The sequence below is a fragment of the Acanthisitta chloris genome, unplaced genomic scaffold, assembly GCF_000695815.1.
Source record: "Acanthisitta chloris isolate BGI_N310 unplaced genomic scaffold, ASM69581v1 scaffold1222, whole genome shotgun sequence".
Classification (NCBI taxonomy): Eukaryota; Metazoa; Chordata; class Aves; order Passeriformes; family Acanthisittidae; genus Acanthisitta; species Acanthisitta chloris.
In genome coordinates, this window is record NW_008658762.1 from 168,727 (window position 1) to 189,876 (window position 21,150).

General features: G+C 36.0%; 1 protein-coding gene across 1 annotated transcript in view; it reads left to right on the top strand.

Moving 5' to 3' along the window:
- Nucleotides 1–21,150, top strand: part of ABI3BP (ABI family, member 3 (NESH) binding protein) — a gene marked incomplete at its 3' end in the record, with an annotated part of 108,201 nt that overhangs the window by 80,246 nt on the left and 6,805 nt on the right. The window contains exons 15-23 of the mRNA XM_009085208.1: nucleotides 1,252–1,326; nucleotides 2,175–2,249; nucleotides 2,897–2,944; nucleotides 5,763–5,837; nucleotides 7,056–7,130; nucleotides 9,285–9,359; nucleotides 10,844–10,918; nucleotides 16,944–17,039; nucleotides 19,154–19,264. Coding sequence (XP_009083456.1) covers nucleotides 1,252–1,326; nucleotides 2,175–2,249; nucleotides 2,897–2,944; nucleotides 5,763–5,837; nucleotides 7,056–7,130; nucleotides 9,285–9,359; nucleotides 10,844–10,918; nucleotides 16,944–17,039; nucleotides 19,154–19,264 — 705 coding nt within the window. The remainder of the gene's footprint in view (nucleotides 1–1,251; nucleotides 1,327–2,174; nucleotides 2,250–2,896; nucleotides 2,945–5,762; nucleotides 5,838–7,055; nucleotides 7,131–9,284; nucleotides 9,360–10,843; nucleotides 10,919–16,943; nucleotides 17,040–19,153; nucleotides 19,265–21,150) is intronic.

Here is a 21,150-nt window from a genome sequence, read left to right on the forward strand (position 1 = left end):
GTTCACCTTTCCACAGTCCTTTTGTTGTTCAGATATTTAAGACCATGTAATACAAAACCCTGAAATAAATCAAGAGAGTGTACAAAGTCAAAGGTGAAAAACCACCCACAGTCTCTTTGTGGCTTTTACAAAAGCTTCAGATTTGTACTTTGAATCTGTTCTCTATTAGAGCTATTACCCTGAACCAGAGGCAATTCTGAGCAGCATGATGCTATGATGTGTTGAGTTTCAAGGAGGAGTGACCATCTGCCATTGGCTGTAGCAGGGATGGTATGATCATTGTGGAGACAGTGATTGTAATGTTTTGAATGTTCTCAGTAATACTTGTTTTTGTTGTTTTGTTACACTAATGCAGTTCTGGAACCAATTACATTTAGAACTGAGAAACCAAAGTCAACAGTAGGTAATGATACTTTCTTGTTTGAATAGTCACTGTCTTTTTTCTTCAACAGAAGTAATTGAGTAGACCTGAAAAAAATGATCAAATTTCTTTGCATGTTCTTATTAATTTAACATTCAAGATTCTCTGTCTCTTTTCTTATTTTCTCCTCATACAATTGAGGAGAATCCTTGTGCCTTTCACGTTGTTATGCACATAACATAGGGCAATTTCCTTCAATATTTAGTTATAAGGGGCAGATCAGAACAGGGTCCTAACATATTTTCTCAGTCATAGTGTAGAGGTGGCACCATTTTAGTTAGTCATATGGTTTGGGTGGGCAGAGCTGCATGCTGCAGGCTTTCTTTTTCTGCTTCCCTTCCCCTCTAGTTCTACAAAATGAAATTCAGTCCTTTATAGAGGTCTAAGAAATAATTCTTTCACTTGAAACAATCTCACTGTCAGAACACAATACCTTCAATAATCTTGGGTCATATGATTCCTTGAGGCAGATCCATTTGACTAAGGCATTTTTGTCACTTGAATCTTGTACTGTGAATGGTTTCATGACAAGCTCCATTACAGAAGAGTGGATTGCATTTGAAGATACTTATTTTCATTTCTTCTTTTATTTTTTTAAGTCCTCTTCTTAAATAGAATAAATAATTTTATCGCACGCTTGGGTGATATGTCACTGAAGATTATTTCTTTTCTCTGTAACCTGATTTTATTCAAAACTCTCTTGTGCATCACTTCCATAGGATATCTTTGGTTCGAATCTTTATTTTGTTTTTGCTGACTGTTGTGGGTGATAGTGGACGCTGATACCTTGGAAAACTTCTGTAATATTTAACCCAGTTTCTTTCATTCAGCTCCTAAAGACACACGTCATGGGCCTTCCAAACCAAAAACATCGCCCAGTCCACGTGTTCCTCCAACTAGAGCAAGTAAGCTTATCAATATTTTGGCCTTTAGTGAATGAAAGTTTCATCAGTTTGAAAAGTTTCAAAATGCAAGAGTTCTCTGAAGGTACTTATTGAATAGGCTGTGTTTCACTGTCATAATCAAATTTTGCTATATAGCTCTCATGGAACAAGACAATCAACTAGATATTCATACATATCAATAACTTATAATGATAGACATGTGAGGATTAACGCTCATTTTAGCCCTTGCACATAGGAAAATTTGCATCTTAATGTCCATAGAGTGTGACAGCTTTTAGTTACCCATTTACGAGTGTAAAATTGCAGGACTTTCCTGTTCCCTAAACTTTGGCAATTGCTCTGTTCAACTGAAAATTAGTGGTAAATTTCCATGTTTCTTCTGCTTTGACTACTTTGCTGGAGATTTTGCATTTAAAAAAATGCACAGTTGATTTAAAGGAGCAGCAGATTTTTAAGTATGAAACACCTGAGAATCACAACAAGAGAAGTGTTAGAACTACAGCAGTTTAGTCTGCAGAAAGCTGTTTGATATTCCTGAGAGGAGTTAATCGGACATTGCACTGTAACTGTCACTTTTTGGAGAGTTAATTGGACATTGCACTGTAACTGTCACTTTTTCTTTAGTCTCTGCACTAACATAATATTGATTGCACGGACAGGAGATCTCTTCATGATTATTTTCAAATGACAGAAATAATTCCTAAGAAACAATGCATCTCCTGTCAGGAAACTCAAATACTTAGATTGAATGATCATCCCCAATAACAAGTTCAAAACTTTGCTTATCTTTGCAGGTCCAAGAATCATCATGCCCAATAAACTGTTTTAAACTTTGTTCAACTTCACAGGTCCAAAAGATAGTCGTCGAGTCCCTTCCAAGCCCAGGGCATCACCAAGTCCAGATGTGCCACACACAAAACCTGGTAAATATATTGGGTTTTTGAGCTTGAATATTCAGGCTTTCTGTGGGTTGTCCTTCCTTGAATGAAACAAGCGTTGATTAACATCTCTTCATATTATAAATACATTTTCTAATGATCACTAAATAGGTGTTTAAAGGAAGATAGAGCTGATTTCTATTGTTAGTGTCCAAGTTTTAGAGTCATGTATGCTTTTCAGCCACATGACAGCTATCAATGATAGCTGTATAGCAGTGTAGACAACATACAAACATTGTAGGAACATTCTTGGAAGAAGTTGCATCTCTTCTGTGCCTATCGAGAGGTGCTTAGAGAAAAACATATTTGAGGGCCTTCATGTATGACTCTAAATATCTGTAAGTCAAATCACCCATATGGTTGTGTGCCCTGGGAATGGAATTTGACCCTTAAAAATATACTTAATAGGTATTTACATACTAGTGAACTGCCAAACCTCTGTAACTCCTAATGGTTCTGAAAGTTATCAGTTGAACATTATTTTCAGTGAGTATTCACTAATTTAAAAAAAATAATAAAAAAAATAAGTATGTGTTCCAATTTGAAAATAAATCAGTCATGTAAAAGGAAGTATTTTTACCCTTTTGCTTATACTTACCACTAATTCTGTGTATCTTCTTGTTTTTATGAAGTTTTGGCACCTAGTACTTTTACAGTTGAACCACAAAAGACAGCAACAGGTAAAGATGTTACCTTGAGCTGGTCATTATTATTTTTACCCTGCTGCTTGGACCAATGCTTGTATATCATCAATCTGGTTTTCACATCATCTGTTTGTGGTTTTGATTTGTTTTCTTTTCTACTTATTGAACTTAATTCTACTCTGTTCCAGGTATTGAAAGATTCCTAGCTGTTTTGTTGCCTTCACAGAAAATTTCTTTCCCTGTCACACACACTGTAGTTTCTTTGATACTTGTAGGAGACAAGCATGCCATGGGTATTCCAGTTATGAGCTCTGAAATACAGATGGAAACAGGTCCACTATAGTTGTCTGTGGTCTTTCAGCTTTTCGTTGCCCGACTCCAGATTTTGCTTCCTTGATCAAGTTTCCACCCACGTTTTTCTTCATGATATTCTTTTCTTTTCAAATTCCTGTATGTATCTGACACTCAGTTTTTCAGTCTCTCATGCAGGGATTGTTTTCCTTTGCAAGCATGAGGCATGCAGTGTCTGTGCAATAAACCTGTCTAATTTCTGAAAAGTATAAACCCTTAAAACAAGTCTTTTCTTTCAGCTCCTAAAGAACCACAACATACTCCCTTTAAACCTAAAGCAACTCCTATTCCAGATGCTCCACACAGGAAGTTTGGTAAATTATCCAGTCTTTTGTCAAGCTGTGGCTGCTAATTGAGCAACTGTTTTCAGGGTGGGCAGTGGGGGAGAGTTGTCATCAGTGCATTTACTGTTATCTGGGTATCATTCTAGCTTAAGAAACCTCTGCAGTGCTGCAATTAAGTCATATCACTGATGGAAACTTCAACAGTTCAAGATTTTTTTTTATCTTATGCAGATATTACCAGAAGAATATCTGAATTTTTCACAGCTTGCATCTGAGCAACACACTTCAGTAATTTGCACCATGGTTTTGTAGCTCTTATGAGAGAAATCTCTTAACGCTATTGCAGTGCTTTTCCTCTCTATATACATTTTCATCCAAATTAGACTGAGGATTCCCTTCAGGTGTATTTTGATTAGATGACTCCCCATAATAATCCCCTTTCACAGTGATTTCACAATCACATCTGTGATTTCACTGAAGTGTTGTTACACTTGTTTCATGACCACAAATTTCTGAGTGTAAATGCCCATTGCTGTTTCAAAGCATCCCTTTCCTGGTGTATACAGTATAGTGCTAAAGGTTTTTTTAAGGGGGTGGGAGGGAAAGGGAGATTCTATTCATTATTCAGATCATTCACTGACACTTTTTCCAACAGAAATTTTTCCAACCTTTGATGAACCAGATACTACTATGATTCCTCATATTCCTGAAAGAACAAAGGCAACATTGGGTAACCATGTGTTTTTTTATAAATAATTATTCTATTTTCCATTCTTTTTAGAGAAGATCATCTTAGAGAGAGCTCATTCCTTTTTATTAAAAGCTAATAATGAAATTTTGCTCTGCTTCTAGATACTTACTTGCTCTTTGGTCTTGATAAGAGTAATAATGCATGTGCTTATTTACTTTGAAGGGTTCTTTTCCTCATCTTCTAGCCTTTCCAGTCATGATGATGCAATTCCACCAGAAGTTGTCTATTTTCCAGTAAAAGGGGACTTCATTTAAAAAGCAGATAGTATTCTTGTAACTTCTTCATCTGACGTATGGATAATGTCATTCTAAAATTCTCTTCTTCACTCCTCATGGTATAATTTTACTGAAGAAAATTATAAAGTGTCAACTATAGTATAAAATATAGACTAGCTATGCCACCCTCTAAATCCAATACTAGTTCTTAAAACCATCCTCTCTGATAACTTCCAGTCAATCACTGTGGGAAAATTTTCTTGAATATATCAAACGTTAGCTGAGTATTCTTTCTTCTTGACTTAATTGTCAGATGTGGACCAATTCAGGGTCAATGGATCCAAGCAGTATTGGGCAGCAGGAGTATTCCTTGAGCAATCTTTGCCAATAATCAGTTCTCTGTCCTCAGTTTCAGAGACATTGACAATGATTTTCTGAGAATGAAATGATATCATTAATGAAGTGTTAATAGCCATGTAGTGATCTTCAAGCTATGTTTTTCCTTTTTGAGGAAGAGGAAGTGAAAAATGCTTTTCATCATGCTTCCATTTTAATATCTATTCACTGTATGCATTGATACTTAGGTTAGTATGAATTCCATATCTCTTTCTATAGCTTTATGAAGTATGTGCCTTGTTGTACACATCTGGGGTTACCTGATGCAATATTCAGATGCAGAAAATGGTTCTCCAGAGCAAGGGGGATGAAGAATGCAAAAGCTAAGGCAAATAATTTGGGACCTCTCACATTGGTGTGAATCACAGACTAGCAAGATAACCTTTCCCAGAAAATGATTCCTACTATGCCGAGAATTTTTAGCTGAATGGTATGAAGATAACAACACTTAATCATTCCCACATAAATACAAAAAAGTTTATAGATCAAGTTTTGTACAAAGGGTCCACTGAAAAATAGATCCTGTCCTCAGATACTCATGTATGGCAGATATGGAAGATGTAGGTTACTACTATCTATTTTGTCCCATTACTTTACAGTATGATGTTCATGACTATATTCCTCATTGCTTCAAGCAAAGCTACAAATTGGTATATAGTTTTTGGGAAGTCTGCTTGTGTAAGTGGCCATTTAACCTGTTTTCCTTTCTTTGCAGGAATTCCAGCTGATTGATTTTCAGCTTTACCCTTACATAATTTGCATTATTACAGATCAGATCATACTTATGTTCCTTGTGTGCTATGAAGGCAGTGTGTTTTTTCAATTATTGTTCTGGGTGCTGTTTGTTTTTATTCCAGCTCCAACTGAAAAACAGTTCATTCATACCAAACCAAAAACACCTGGAAAACCAAGAGTGCCACACACCAAACCTGGTAATGGAATCATTCTTTTAATTTCATATCTTTGTGTTTAATCATTCTTTACCTTAGCCTCAGGTTTTGTGCTTCTCAATGGAATCACCCATAGATGGTTTTGTGCTGAAACAAATGCATTACATGTAAGAAAATCAATCTGAAATATGCCAGAACTATACTGAAAATAATAGTAAGATTTGTGGTATAACATCAAGAATATTTTCCCTCCTTTCTCTTACATATAGCAAATGATGACTAAAATGTAGTCACGTAGGTATTGACAAATTTCAGTGGGTACATAGACTGAGTTCTCTCTGATTACTTCCTGGTAATTAGGGACATTTCTCTGTGAGCACTTTTATTTCTTTTCATAAAATACGACAAAACTCCTTTGCAATGAGCCTGTATATTTAGCAACTGACATTGTGTGCTATACTGGAACAAAAGTAGCCTTAAAAATTGTTATGGGAGGCTCTGTGTCTTCCCATCTTTTGCTATAGAAAGAATGTATAGCAGAAGCTAATATAAAGGTAATTATACCTGTCAGCAGTTGATTTTCAAGATATTCTGCTAGTCCTTTAGTTTGGGGCATTTTAGAAGTTTTAGAAATAGTGCAAATGCTACTTTATTTTTATTACTGACTAATATTCTAAGATTCTTCACATTTTCTCCTTAACAGCAATACATCAGACAACTCCACAACCAATTATCACAAAATCTTCTACTACCACTGAGCATTCAAGGGCAACAATGGGTAAATAAGTTTCCTTAACGCTAAGATGCAGGTATTTCTAAGTTTTCAAAGGAGAAACTTCTGGAGAACATGCTAGGGTGTGGTATTTTGTATAAGGCTGTTTCACTATCCTTCATTCTGCTACACACATGCACGTTTCTTAGTACAGATAATTCTCAGTTCTATTTTAGAAGTAAAACAGAAATAGCCTACAGCTTATGTCTGGTCAGAATCCTGTATTTGTCAAATCTCCAAACAAATTCAGCAGCCTAATTTTTCTTTTAGAGCAAGAATTTTAGCCACTAACTCAACTTATCCTACAGCCCACTGCTGGGACTTTTCCGTGGTTTGGATAGTCATTTTGTTTCAGGTTCCAGAAAGCCTTGGAATTGTTACTCTCTTTTTTTTTAGGCATTTGAGGCATGCATTTTCTGTGGGCTAAATATGGCATTGTATCATGACTCCTGAAGAATACAATAATAATCTTTTTCCTTTTCTTTCAGCTCCAAAAGAAACACTACTCATTCCTTCCAAACCCAAAACATCTGTCGGGCCAGAAGTACCACAAACTAAACCTGGTAATTTACAGTTTGTAACTTTAGAAGTGTTATTGTGGCACTGCCCTAGTTACACTTTCTGCTGTCACTCCGTACTGCAGTCATGTGACATACATAATAAATAGACAGAAATTACTATCATTGTTAATAAATTATGTTAAAATGAATGCCCAATAATTTCATCAGTTTCCATGGGGAGCAGAAGCTAGGATGGATGGGTTTAGTAACCATTAAAAATGTGAGGAATTTCATTAATTTTAATAAAAATATATTGCTGTGGGGCAGATTCATAAAGTTCTTTGATTATGGGGGATTTTATTACTCCAAATATGTTTGTTTCAATTTTTCAAGTAATTTTGAAACTTGGCTTACAGAATCTCAGTCCAAGATAGATGCCAGGAGTGTAAGTACTTTCAATACCAGTGGTTTTTGTGGTAACCACAGGAGATTCAGAGATGCAGTTATAATGAAGGATGGTGATGCCTCAGCTTTACCCTGGATGTGAACTATTCCAATAAAAATTGCTAAGTAGGAAGGTTACAGGAGAAACATATTGTTAGGGGAGGAGTGACAACACGGTTTTAAGAAAGAACAGCTCCTAATCTTTCTTCCTCTCTGATCTAATCTCAGAACTGATAATATTTTCATTTTAGGCAAATAGGGAAATGAATAGTTTTATCATTTCCCCACCCCTTTTTTTCCCCCTTAGACTTCTAACCTTTTTTACATAGCCAAAAAGTATTTAAGCAGAGACTCTATTAATTCAAGAGCTGTACATATATACTGCTATGGACATCAAACTGAACAGTCCAGGAAAAAGATTTCTTTTCTAAAGACCTTATTTTGAAAGGCTGTTAAGTAATCAAGTTAGGTTCTAAGTCTCAGTTGAATAAGAGCTATTTCCAATCACAGTTAACAAGTGTCATCATTTGGTAGCGCTACAAAGTTAGTTTTAGGCAAATAATTTTAGAAAACAGAATTTAGACTTTTATTTGCCTTTTAAAGTTTGAATCATTATAATGGTGTATATACAAAAGAGACTACTGTCAGGAAAAAGTAAACAAATGTTTACTGTTAAAAAAAAAGGCACTATTTAGCCACTGTTCTTTATGCTAGTAAGTAGGTTGTTTTCCAGCATCCATATTTTAACCTTACTTCTGAAAGACAAAGGGACATGTAGTGTGTGTCTCTGCTTGCCAATCTGCCCTTTTCATCCAATAATTTAGATAGCCTTCAATAAATTCAATCAAATTTGAGTGAGGGAAGAATGTCTGAAAGGTAAATACGCTACTACAACTTTTAGAAATTCTTTAAGGAAGTGTAAATTAATATGCTAAGTATGAGAAAGACCAAAGACTGTCAGAACTTCATCTTTAAGGTATTTGTTCCGAAGTTAGTGGGAGACTAACAGAATAGTTAGTCCAGCAGAATAGTTTCACTGTCTGGTTGTCAGCATGAAAATACATCCAGACTAATCAGAAAACATGTCTGTCTCATGTCTGTTAAAATTGTCTTAGCAGATGTGTAGATAGTTTTTAGGAAACAATGAAGACAGATCCTTTGTGAAATCCAACTTCTTTAATTTCACTTCTCACAGAACAATGGTTTATTTTTTATAGCTCCAAGGGCAACACACCTGGGATCAATTAACCTTATAACAGTTCATGTTGTTGATGGGTCCAAAATACCTTTGGGTAATGAGAATATTCTGTCAGTTTATTTTTCATAAAACTTTACTTTCTCTGCTTTTGCTATATGGCTAAACTTACACTTTAATCAACAGAAATACCTTAATATATCTTTATGTCATGTTCATTTGTTAGTCACATTCCAATGCATGTACAAAATGTTGCTGGTTTTAATTTTCCAGCCATTTTTCTTCTTGCAATTCTTTCTAGAAATAAGTACTTCATGTACAAGGCTGAGGAGTCATGTAAAAAGGCATTGCCTGATCATCTTTTCTGATTTTGTCTGACTTACTAATGATATATATCTTCCCAGTATTGAAAAGTCTTTTACCTGTACAAAAGCATGATTTTCAGCCAGGTTTCTAGCATTGACTCTTTTTATTTATGATCTGCACAAAGATAGTTTGAATTTCTCTTCCACCTGTGATGTCTTATGTTTAAAAGGAAACCATTTGCCTTTGGTAAGCAGTAATATCTCCATTTTCAGTTCCCAATGAAACATACCACATTTCGCCCAAGCCCAAAACTGCTCAAGTAACTGAAATTCCATGGTTCAATACAGGTAATTTTAAAGATTTTCTAAAGTTGTTGTATTGAGAGTCAGTAGATCTTTTAATGTTTGATGGTCTGTTCATTATTACCTTTAAAACTATTTGAAATACACAATATAAAAATTTATTCTTCCCCTGATCAAATACTTTTATTACACTGAAAATTAGGTTTAATCAGTATTGCCCCAAAGATTATGTGAAGCTTTTAAACAGTGTTAGCGCTGTATATCGGATCCTCAGATGAAAAGTGTTGCAAACACAGATGTAACTGACTTCTACCTTTTTCCTTATGAAATCTAAATCTGGAAAATTTTTCCAAAGTCAAAATGCTGAAAATGAGTAGTATGTTCTGTCCTGCATAAGTATTTTCTCTGATGCTTCAGAGAGGCTAAATTATGTGTTGTGGATAGAATGGTTATTAGATTTGAATAACAAATTGCCAGCTCTATTTATTTTTTAAAAACTGACTTACAGAGGTTGATAATTGGGCAGAAGATGACAGTGACAATGGCTTATGCTTTCAACTTTCAGTATGATTCACACAGATCCTGTACCAACTGCAGTATCCAAATTATTTAGCAAGTGAAAGGCAACAATAAGAAAGGGTTGAAGCCTTCTGACTGCAACCTTAATAATGACACTGTGCTTCAGCTACCCTACCCAGTGTCTGCATTGAATGCTTCCAATTGTTTTTTCAGCAATATTTCAATGTTTCATGGGTTTATCTGAGTATTTGTTTTGGGGGAGTTCAGTTTAGTGTTTTATTTTGAGGTTGTTTGTTTGTTTGTTTTTTACAGAACCTAATTAAATGTCTTAAGGCCATGGATACCTTGCAGAGCTAACTCTGTATCCATATACAGTTGGGTAACTGGCTGTAAATATTTTATATCTTTTCCTAAACCTAAACATGAATGTAACTGGTCAGACTGCATGATGGAGTCATCTGACCACTAAAGAAACTAGCCTTTTCAACATACATTTTGGGTTGGAACTCATAGAACTTTCATATGTCCATTTCGCTGTATCACATTGGTGCATGGACCTTTTTTTTCTGGCAAATTACACTGTACTATCTATGTTCTTTTACACATAGCATTTAAACAGAACCTTATTTCTTTTAGCACCTCATAAAACACGCCTCACTTCCGCAAGACCTAAACCACTGGATAAATCACAGACTAGACCTGGTAATGATTGTTTATTCAGTCTGGGATGGGGAGGAGATTGATTAATTTATTAATTTCACCAATTCTTAGTGGAATTTTAAGCATTGCTGGGAAGAAAAAAAAAAGGGTATTTTTCAATCAGTTAATAAGTTTAGAGGTAAAACCTTTTGAAAGCAGAAAAATTTTTAAAAAAGCAACAAATAAAACTCTGTGTGTCATCACAGTGTGGAGTTGTTGGCATGACATAGAAGTCTGTCGGGTGTTTTCCTCATGGAAATTTTTTTTTTCTTCTTCTTTTTTCTTTTTTAAAATTTTAAATTCTCTCACAGCTCTCAGTAAAACCACGCTAGCACCAGCCAGAACAAAAGCACCTGGACTGCCAAAGTGGATTGTGCCACCAACAGGTAGAGCTGAGTTGTTTGTGGGAGTTTTTTTAACTTACCAGTAAAACACAGGAATGTGACTTTCTCAAACCCTCTTGAGCCCTGCAAATTATTTCATTGTGTTTTATTATAGAACTTAATTCCTCAGAGTACTGTGTGTAATTGCTGCTACTGGTCATGTTATATAAGACCTAAAGGTCATTATGAAATGATAATTGACACTCAGTCTGTCTAATACTTACAGAAAGATTGTTATGTTGCTACTGTTTACTAATGGTTTTTAGATAATAGGTCCAGAATAATCACTGGAAAACACTTTGTTGAAAAGGGTCATCTGTTTGTTTGGGTCCAAGTCAGGAGGTTTGGTAGGAAAGCCTTAAAGCCACATATCTTGCTAGCTACTATCCATGCATATGGTGTGTTCATGTCAGACCTACTCATATTCAGACATGCAGTATTTGGACTATGCAGTATTCATAATGAATACATACTTTTTTTAATTTAATAAAGCATTCATTTATTATGTCAACACAAATACCAGGGGTTTTTAATACAGCCATTGGTTAATTAAATACATTATTGGGGGATTCTTCATCAACAATGCACATAAATAATATAAATAAATAAATAAAAATGAGCATCTTCAAAGCAAAATTTTGGCTGTTCACCCACTACTAATAGTGCTACTGTCCCATACAATTGCTGTGTGCTAGCTAGATTAGGATAACCTGAGTGAGATACCATCTATTCTAAACTTTTTTTTTTTGTCTGCATAATGTTTCTCTCTACCATCTTTGTCAATTTAATACCTGTTGCTGGTCATAGAATGATTTGAACTACTCATTCCTGTACATAATTTTGAGAAGTCCACCATGGTTTTAGAAATGGGAACCTCTCATAAGAGATGGTTGTGTATTTAAACTGAATTAAACTTAACCTCTTAGAACATGGCATACTCTTCTGTATTATTTACAGGGTGAATACCTTCATTAGATGCATGTGCTCTTTGACTTTTCATAGTCTTTCTGGCAAATGAAATGAGCCCATCAAGTTCCAGGACACCAGAGACAGTTACAGCACTAAATGACCAAAGACAGTAGTTGTGGATTAGAAAGTTTTGTACTTCGCTTGTATTGGAAATCTTATAAGTGAGTTTTCTAATGACTGCTTACCAAAACAGACAGAATCCACAGAGGTCTCTGGAAGTGACCACATTATGAAATTATGCACAGATACACAATTACATTAGAATGCTATATTAAGCTTTTCTCTTTTCCCATATAGTAGTAACCTTGGCAGAGGTACTGGGAGGTTATAAAAAGAGACCGACGAAAATTAATACATACTAAGTTGCATCAGTAGTATAAACATGATAGTAGGCCTGTAAATTCTTACACATAGTTTATTGTGCTTAATGCTGTTTTAGGTGCTAAAACATGTTTTAGGAAATCTTATTTTAAATGCTCCTGTTGGTGTGCCCACCGTTTGTCATTATTTCCATGTCTTTATAATAGTGCCAGTTGCCAGGAAGAGCTAGAGCTTTGTTGTGGTAGATAATGTCAAAAGTAATTCACAAGACTACTACCTTGCTGTGCATGCTATGTGTACTCACTGGCATTCTACTGTAAAATTATACTTCTAGTAATATTTTCTATTGTCAAGTTACATAAGTCTTTTTTCTCTAAGTTAAAGCTGAAAAGTGCATGTACACCAAAGTACGCAGTGTGGGTAACAAACACGAGGAGCTGGAGGCCGTTGTGCAGCAGGAAAGCTATGATGTAGTTGCCATCACAGAAATGTGGTGGATGAGTCATATGACTGGAGTGCTGCCATGGATGGTTACAAGCTCTTCAGAAGGGATAGGCAAAGTAGGAAAGGTGGAGGGGTGGCTCTATATGTCAGAGAGTCTCTTGATCCTGTAGAGCTTGAGGTCGATAACAACAACATTGAGTGCCTGTGGATCAGAATCAGGGGGAAGACCAACAAGGCTGAGATATTGGGGGAAGTCTGTTACAGACCACCCAATCAGGACAATGAGGGTGATGATTTACTCTACAGGCAGCTAGCAGAGGTCTCAAAATCACCAGCCATCTGGTGATTCTGCCCCTGCACTCAGTGCTGGTGAGGCCACACCTTGAGTACTGTGTGCAGTTCTGGGCCCCTCAGTTCAGGATGGATATTGAGGTGCTGGAGCAGGTCCAGAGAAGAGCAACGAGGCTGGTGAAGGGACTCGAGCACAAGTGCCAAAAAATTGGGATTGTTTAGCCTGGAGAAGAGGAGGCTCAGGGGAGACCTTCTCACCCTCTACAACTCCCTGAAAGGAGGTTGGAGTCAGGTGGGGGTTGGTCTCTTCTCCCAGACGACCAGCAGTAAGACAAGATGGCACAGACTCAAACTCTGCCAGAGGAGGTTTAGGTTAGATATTAGGAAGAGATTTTTTTATGGAGAGAGTAATCAGGCATTGGAATGGGCTGCCCAGAGAGGTGGTGGATTCCCCACCCTGGAGGTTTTCAAGATGAGACTTAGTGCCATGGTCTAGTAACCAGAGTAGGGTTGGACTCAATGATCTTTGAGGTCTCTTCCAACCCGGCTGATTCTGTGATTCTAAAGAAACATCCTGAAGATATCTGTTACCCAGATTTTGTGTCCTACCAAGTGAAACCTTTAAGTCAAACTCAGTATCCAAAGCACAAAGCAAGCTTAGCATGTATTATCTACCATCCATGTGTTTGTACCTTCAACCCTGCTGTCGTAACAATGCATTGATACCTTTCTGTGAGTCTGCACGTTTCTTCTCAGAAGTGTACGAGAAATGAATTTTTTATGTTTCTGACACGTTGGGAGAGGACTGCAGCTTCTCAATCTATACTTTTCTTGATGATCAGTAAGTGAAATCCCAAGTCTTCTATAAAGCAAGTACATCACAGTATTGTGGCAGTGTCTGAGACACAAGGCTGGCTATGCTCACAGAAATAAATTTGCACGAAAGGGAGTTCAGGTAATCAATTAAAGAAATCTTCCATATGTCTCCCAAGAAATGCACAATTAATTACTTATTGTGAAAGAATTCCTAAGTCTGCAGAAGAGACCTAGGAAAGAGAACTCTATAACCTGCAATCCTAAATCTTGCCAGCTGAGCAAAGACAAAAAGAGTTTCTTTTTCAGTAGGCAATATCTTAGAGAAATTATAACGTTTTTAGATATCCAGGTGATTTTTGGGTGTGGGAAAGTTCATTTCTTCATTATGAAAATGTTATGTTATTTCCATGGTTAGCTTATCAAAATCCTTAAAATTTGATCCAAGATGATCAGAATCCTTAATTGGACTGCAAGGAACAATATGTTTCAGGCTTACCTTTAGACATTGCATCATTTATTCCTTCTCTGAAGAAAATCACGTTTACTGAAGAGCCATGGATACTGTGTTGTTTGAACACCAGTTTGGATCTGCTGGAGTACCACTGCTGTTGCCTGTGTTCCATTTCTTCTTCCTGATTGGGCTCATTAGCCTCAGTGCAAAGATGTTTCCCCCTATGCAGAGTCTGCTTGGCAGCTGCAAGGCCCAGATGATAAGCAGTGGAATTTGTTTTTTCCAACATCAGCACATGGGATTGTGGCTGGTTTCCTGGCAGGCTTTTCAGTTTCCTGGCTAGCTGCAATGCCAGGTGGTAAACTTGACTGTGGAAAAGGGGCAGGGATTGCTTCCTCATGACTAGGATTCCTTTTAGGGGGTTTTTGCCATGTTTTAGCCATTTTCACTAGAATATCATTTTATTGAGAAGGGTTTTCATATTTGCCTTAGTGTATGTAACTTATCTTAATGAGTTATTTTTTAATTTAATCCTAACCATTTAAAAACTGTTCCTCATCTATTAAGCTTCCAGACAAATGCCAGCAAACAACCTTTGAGGAACATTTCCATTTCCCTTGGGAAAGAGCGAGATACTTGGTTTTCATTATAATGGCCATTAACTTTGTGATCTATTTTCTTTACATTTTTTGAACTGTGGGTTTCTCTGGAACTCAACTATAAAGGTGTTTCAGTTCACTTTATCAAGGGCACTTTTTCCATTACTTTCCTTAAAATGATCCACCCTTCTAATCATAGTCCTGCTGTTAAAGACAGAGTGATTAGTTTATGGGTTTTCCAGACCTCATGAATATTTCCAGGGAAAAATATAGAACTAATAGGAGACACAAATACATATGCGATTTACACATCTGTTATCAGTTCTGTTAACGTGTGGATGAATGGGATAAGTGGAAATGCTTATAATAAGCAAGTTACATGAGCTAGAATAAGAGACTTTGATAATGCAGGTACCTTGCATGGAAACAAAAACTTTTATATAACTTTAAACTGTATTAAAGCATTCAAAATAGGAGATTTTGTCAACAGTGAAGTATTGTGATTTGATCCTGAAACTTTGACTAATTTTTCATTACTACTTTACTAACAGCAGAAGAGCAGTGCAAGTTTCTGGAAAGAAAAAAATTGCATCTTCCGTCTAGAACATGTACAATATTTCATTCATTCCATGCTGATATAACTCAGAATAGTCTGTGATTCTAAATTAGATTGTAAGGAGCAGGATAGAGACAGGCTTTTCTGTAGACACTGTAACATGTAAAACTCAACTAGACTTGTAATGGATACTTGAGTTATTTAGTGTGAATTAGTCAATGTGCTACTACATTTTTCTTATATGTTTACTGAGAGGTGAAGCTGAGAAGCTAAACATACTCTATCACCTGTGGTCTACAAGATTATTTTTTCTTTCAAAGCTAGTGCTGGTCTTCTCATGCCTCTTCTTCCTTCAACACCATTCATGTGAAAATTGACTATCACTCTGGGGCTTTGTATATCTGAAGATCTAATTAATCACTTCATTTAACTGAAGACAAATTGCAGTTATATAAAACCACATGATGTGTTTATAAATTTTAGTCACAGAGACCAGGTGACCTGCATCCTGTTCCCAGTTTACTACAAGTCTCATTACTTTAATCTTAAGTAAATCATTTGTTGTGTCCATGCTATGGACTGTGGATTTGTAAGGTACACATAGCAAGAATAGCCAAATATTAAAGTCATTGAGAAATTATCTTCAGGCTGTTAGAATACCAGTGTAATGTCAAAACAAACTGAGAACCAGACTATAAACCTATGAAATCTTTGGTTGAAATAATTAGATCATGTTGGAATAGAGTTGGAATTTGATAATTAATGTAACATTGAGATTCTCTTTTAATTTCAGGGCTTTCTTCCCTACCCCATGAAGAAGTGGGGGGGGGGTGTTTTGTTCCCACAGACATGATGAAGCTGCAGTGCATCTTCATACTCTACTATATATACAGCTTTTATAAAGCAAATATACTTATTTTGTATACAGAAAGCACATTAATTTAACTGTCTGGCTGTGCTATAAATATTCGCATGTAAAACAGTTGTTCTGTACCAGGAGTTGTGTTGATCTTTTCAATGCCACTGACTTTAATTTTTTTTAAATGTGTTTATATAACTTTTAAGTAAGACTTTCTCTTATATACAAACTGAATTTTCTGTATACTTTCTCTCCTGTACTCCAAATATGGTATAGACTTAGTTCAGAATTCCTCTAGCCATTCAATATGGAGGATGACCAAAGATGATCTTGTAAGGGAAGGAGAACTTTGACCTTTGCAGGAATCAATGGACATTTTATTCTGTACCCAGCAAAACCAGAATGTTCTCTGTACTCATCTTTCCATATATAATCTTGGTTTAAATCATCTGCTACCTCTTAATCTTATCAATTCCTTCCAAATACACTTTTTTCAAGGAATGTTTAAAATTAAATTGCCATCTCTCTAGAATCAGATCACTTTCTACTTACTTGAATAAGAAGATAATGGATATTACCAAGTTATCACTAAAAACATAGGTGGGCCATACATGCTGGGTTTGGACTTAATATTAGCTAGATTTTGAACACATGCAGTATACAAGTATTCTGTGACTTGGTGCTGCACTGTAGATACTTATTTCATTTCCTTTGTTTCACAGCTGACGTATATACATCTGAGGATATTGGCAGAAAAATTGGTGTGGATGTAGGAAAACCTTTGGAATATATTGATACCTGGGAAAAGCCAATTTCAGGTAAGGTTAATAAAAGAAGAATTAGAGCAAGTTTCAACAGTTATGAAAAATCTGAACACCACACTTTCTACACAAAAAGCACCTCCACTGAGAAGAGAAAATAATTCATCATACTCATCAATACACCTTCTCATGGCTTCAGGATACTACTAAGAAAAATAAAAATGAGAATATTTCAAGGTCATTACTTAGTCACTAACATATGCTGTATGTTAAAAATTATTGTCACCAGTGTTGTATCCTTATGATCAAACAACCACAATACTGTAAGAACTGCTTTTTTCATACTAATAGTTTCTACATAGTAAAGGAGAACAGCTGAATGCATAACCAAATTGTACTCCCATTTATGAGAAAATTGTTGGGCAAATTAGAATATTAGGCCTGTAAGAAAACAACAATGTGGAGTAAATAATTTTACAGGGGTATTTTTGCATGGGCTGTACAAGGCTTGTAAGGTTTGCTTTTCTCAAGTCTTGCAAACATATTTTCAAAACAGTCAAAATATTTTTACTGAAAATGCCTTCCACATATAGGCCTTCAAAAATAGGCCTTTTGTATTTCATGTTTTTCTAGAGTGCAGTATAGTAGATTCAATTGTGACACAGCACACTGAACATGATCTTTTTGCTTGTATGTAACTGTTGTGGTTGTGTTGTTCAGAAAATATGATAGAAACCTCTGGCAAGTCAATACTTGCATGCTTTTACCCCATAAATATCTCAGACAATCCCATTCCCTAAATATAGGCAGGGGGAAAAGTAATGATGAACACTACCATGTAGTAGTATCTAAGGTATGATGACATATATATACAAAAATGTATTATCCTCTTTCTGATCTTGGATATATTGTTTTCATCTCCAACTGGGTATGAAGCATTAATATGAAACCTACAAATGCTATTTTCAAAACCATTACATCTTCCTAACTGAGAGTATTATATCCTGTTTTGATCTGAGGGATTTAAAAGAAAAAAAATAAAGTGTTTTATGAGTGGCTGAAACAATCCAAAAGGAAAGGGGAACAGAGAAAGATGGAGGTGATACTATTTGTATATTGTAAGTATTTCTAGAAAGGCTCTCCCAAATGTCTTTGGATCTGCTCCTCCTTGCCCACAGTCTGTCTACAGGGTAAACTAAGGCCTGATACAGAGGGCCTGAGGTACTCTGTGCAGCCAGCAATTCAGTATCAGGTCACTTGTGTATTTGTTGACATTGGCAACATTTTAAGATTTATATTGCTCTTGAGGGTTTTCCCTCTTACGTACAAAATGTCTTTTGTTACATAAATGTATTGCAAATATCTCCTGCTTTTTCTTAAGGAAAGAAGGGCAAAGGTGAATAGTGGAAGAAAAATCTTTTCCTTTGCCTTTCCTTTGCATAATAAAATCCTTCATAATTGCCTAGAAAAGACAATAAAATGGTTTGTAAGTATGAATTAAGAGGATTAGGTTCTCTTTTAGACCTCACTGTCAAAGGACTTTACCAGATAAATTTAATAGATACTGGCTGGAACTGCACACTGAAACAACCAATTTGAGTGCTTTAGAAATTTCTACCAGAGCAACTGTCTTTAGCCATGTCAGTGCATGAAATGACAGTGACTTTTTTTATTTTTCACTATTGAATGGCATAGGATAAGGTGTTCCTAATGACAGTTTCCCTTTTGCTACATCTTTTGCTTCTAGCTGAGGTTGACCAGTTGTACCAGTTAGAAAGTATAAGAGTTTTGAAATTTTCTGGGTAGGATACTGCAGATGTTTCCTAGTACACTGAGATGATGTTTATTGTGTGAAGACTTACCATTTCTGGATACCAAAAAATTAGTGTTGACAGAAATTAGTAACTACACAGAAAGTGAAATCACAAAATCCCAAAGGAGCTACAATTTTCCAGTGTAAGCTTGGTTTAGAACCTCACAGCACACACTTCTCAGGAATGCAAGACTGAAAATACAACTCATTTCAGCTCCTAACCTCACCTCTCCACTTTTGATACTAAATCAGACATGAAATATTGTTTGAGAAGTCAGAATCTAACTTGTAATGGGTTTATGATTTTATGGATTTTGAGGTTAAATCACTAATAACACTGTCTTGTAATGTCATTTAGTAACTACATCACCTGGCCCTCAGCACCCTCCTATACTTCCTGCCAAGCCTACACAAATGAGAAGAAAACCTCTACCACCAAACACCGTGACTGGTAAACCAGGGAGTCCAGGTATCTCAGCCTTTTCATCATAGATATTGTATTGTGTGTGAGATAATACTGACTAGCAGGGTATGGGAGAATTTTATAGTATAAATTTCTTTAACGTATGATATCTATAGAAACAAGTCTTTTGGAACACAGGCCTTGTGTCTTTTGCCTTCACTTCATACATAAACTCTCTTTTCTTTTGTTTTCCTAACCTGGTTATGTCAAAATCATCCCTAGTAAGGGAGCTTAAAGCAAAATAGCACACTCCGTGTCATCTTTTAAGATCAATCTTAAGAATATTTCACATCTACTAATAGCATTTGTAGCTACTTAATGTGCATGTTGAATGGGAGATACTCGATATTATGCTTCAATGCATACTCCCAGCTGGTAGTTTGTTAAGAAATTCTGTCACAAATATATGGTACACTCATTAACCACTGCAAATAATGAGCTTATAGTCACCCAGAGAACTAAATGCACGGGGAGGTTGAGCAAGCTGAGTTATTTCATGTGCAAAGAGTTTAGCTTGATTATTGTGCTAAAGTATTCCAGCTTCTCAGTATCAGTTTAGGAGCACACAGAAACTTCCACATTGCCTAATTAATTTTAATTTTATCCTGAAGCTGATATTCAGTATCCACATGTATGTTTTGTCTGTGGATTCTATATAAGAATCCTTAGGCTAACATTATCGCAGGTAGTTAGAAACTGTCATCTCCTTATGGTTACCATCATGACAAGTGCCTTCCTATTCATATTGCTCTCTGTAGTTCCTTGGAAATAAAAAGGTCTTGGCTGTACTGTATTTTCTGTTGTCTTTTTTTGGTTTGTTTCATTTCAGACTTTGTGTGCTATTAAGGCACTAAAGACCTAAACAATTCTTTAGTCTTTTGTGCAGCAGAGGAGAAGCAAGAATCTCCAGGCTGCATGAAACAAGCTGTATATTTACTCAACAGCAGAGCCAAGATTGAAATGTTGTGTCTGTACTTGCTGTTGATAGGTGGTGTTTCCTTAGTAACAGCTACAACAAAACACAAGGCATTGTCAGTCCTAAGCTGTGGCAAAAAAGATGTTGACCTGATACATATTCTTTTGCTTGTAATGAAGTCCATACTAATTTTGTCCATTAGGTGTCTAATTAATTTACCAGTGTTTTGAAATTTCACCTTTTTTTTCGTACACTAGAGTCCAGGTTATGTGGTAGTCAGCAGTTACCATACCTTCCTAGGCATTCAAGATGGAATAAATTGGTTAGATGATCTGGTTCTTCCTTGTGGGGCCAGCAGTAGATTTTCCTTCTCGTGTTTCCTAGTGTTTCATCCAGCTTAGTTTTAAACATTACAATTTAGTTTCTTCTTTTTCCCTGAAGAGACAGTTCCACTGCACTAACAGGAAAAATTTGCCTCAATGATGTTCTTGGATTTTCCCTTTCAGAATTCTGTCCTCCTGCTCATTAACACTATGATTAATTCCTTACTTGCATCTTTCTAACTCGTTCAGTGGATGAATATTATGGAAAAGTTTCTATGCAGATATTAAAAGTCTCCTGAATGGGAAAAAAATGAAAACAAGAGAGTTCCAAAACCTTTGTGAAACTGGACTCTAGTGAGAATCTTTAAATTTCCACTTTATTAAGAAAATCAGTGGAAAGTAGGGGGGGTTTGTTGTTTTAAACTTGGTTCACTGGAGTTCTCCCTTCAGTCACCATGTTCTTCTGTGTCATATATGCAAGGAAGGTAACTACATTATGTAGTTCTTGGCTTTTTTGGGGCTGAGATTTCATAGTCATGTCATGGCTATCTGGGAGTATCTGCATGTTTTGTGACTTTAGTTCTTGTCTTTTATAGCTATTTAGAAAGAAATCAAGAAATCCTTTACAATCCAGACAACCCAAAGACTGTTTG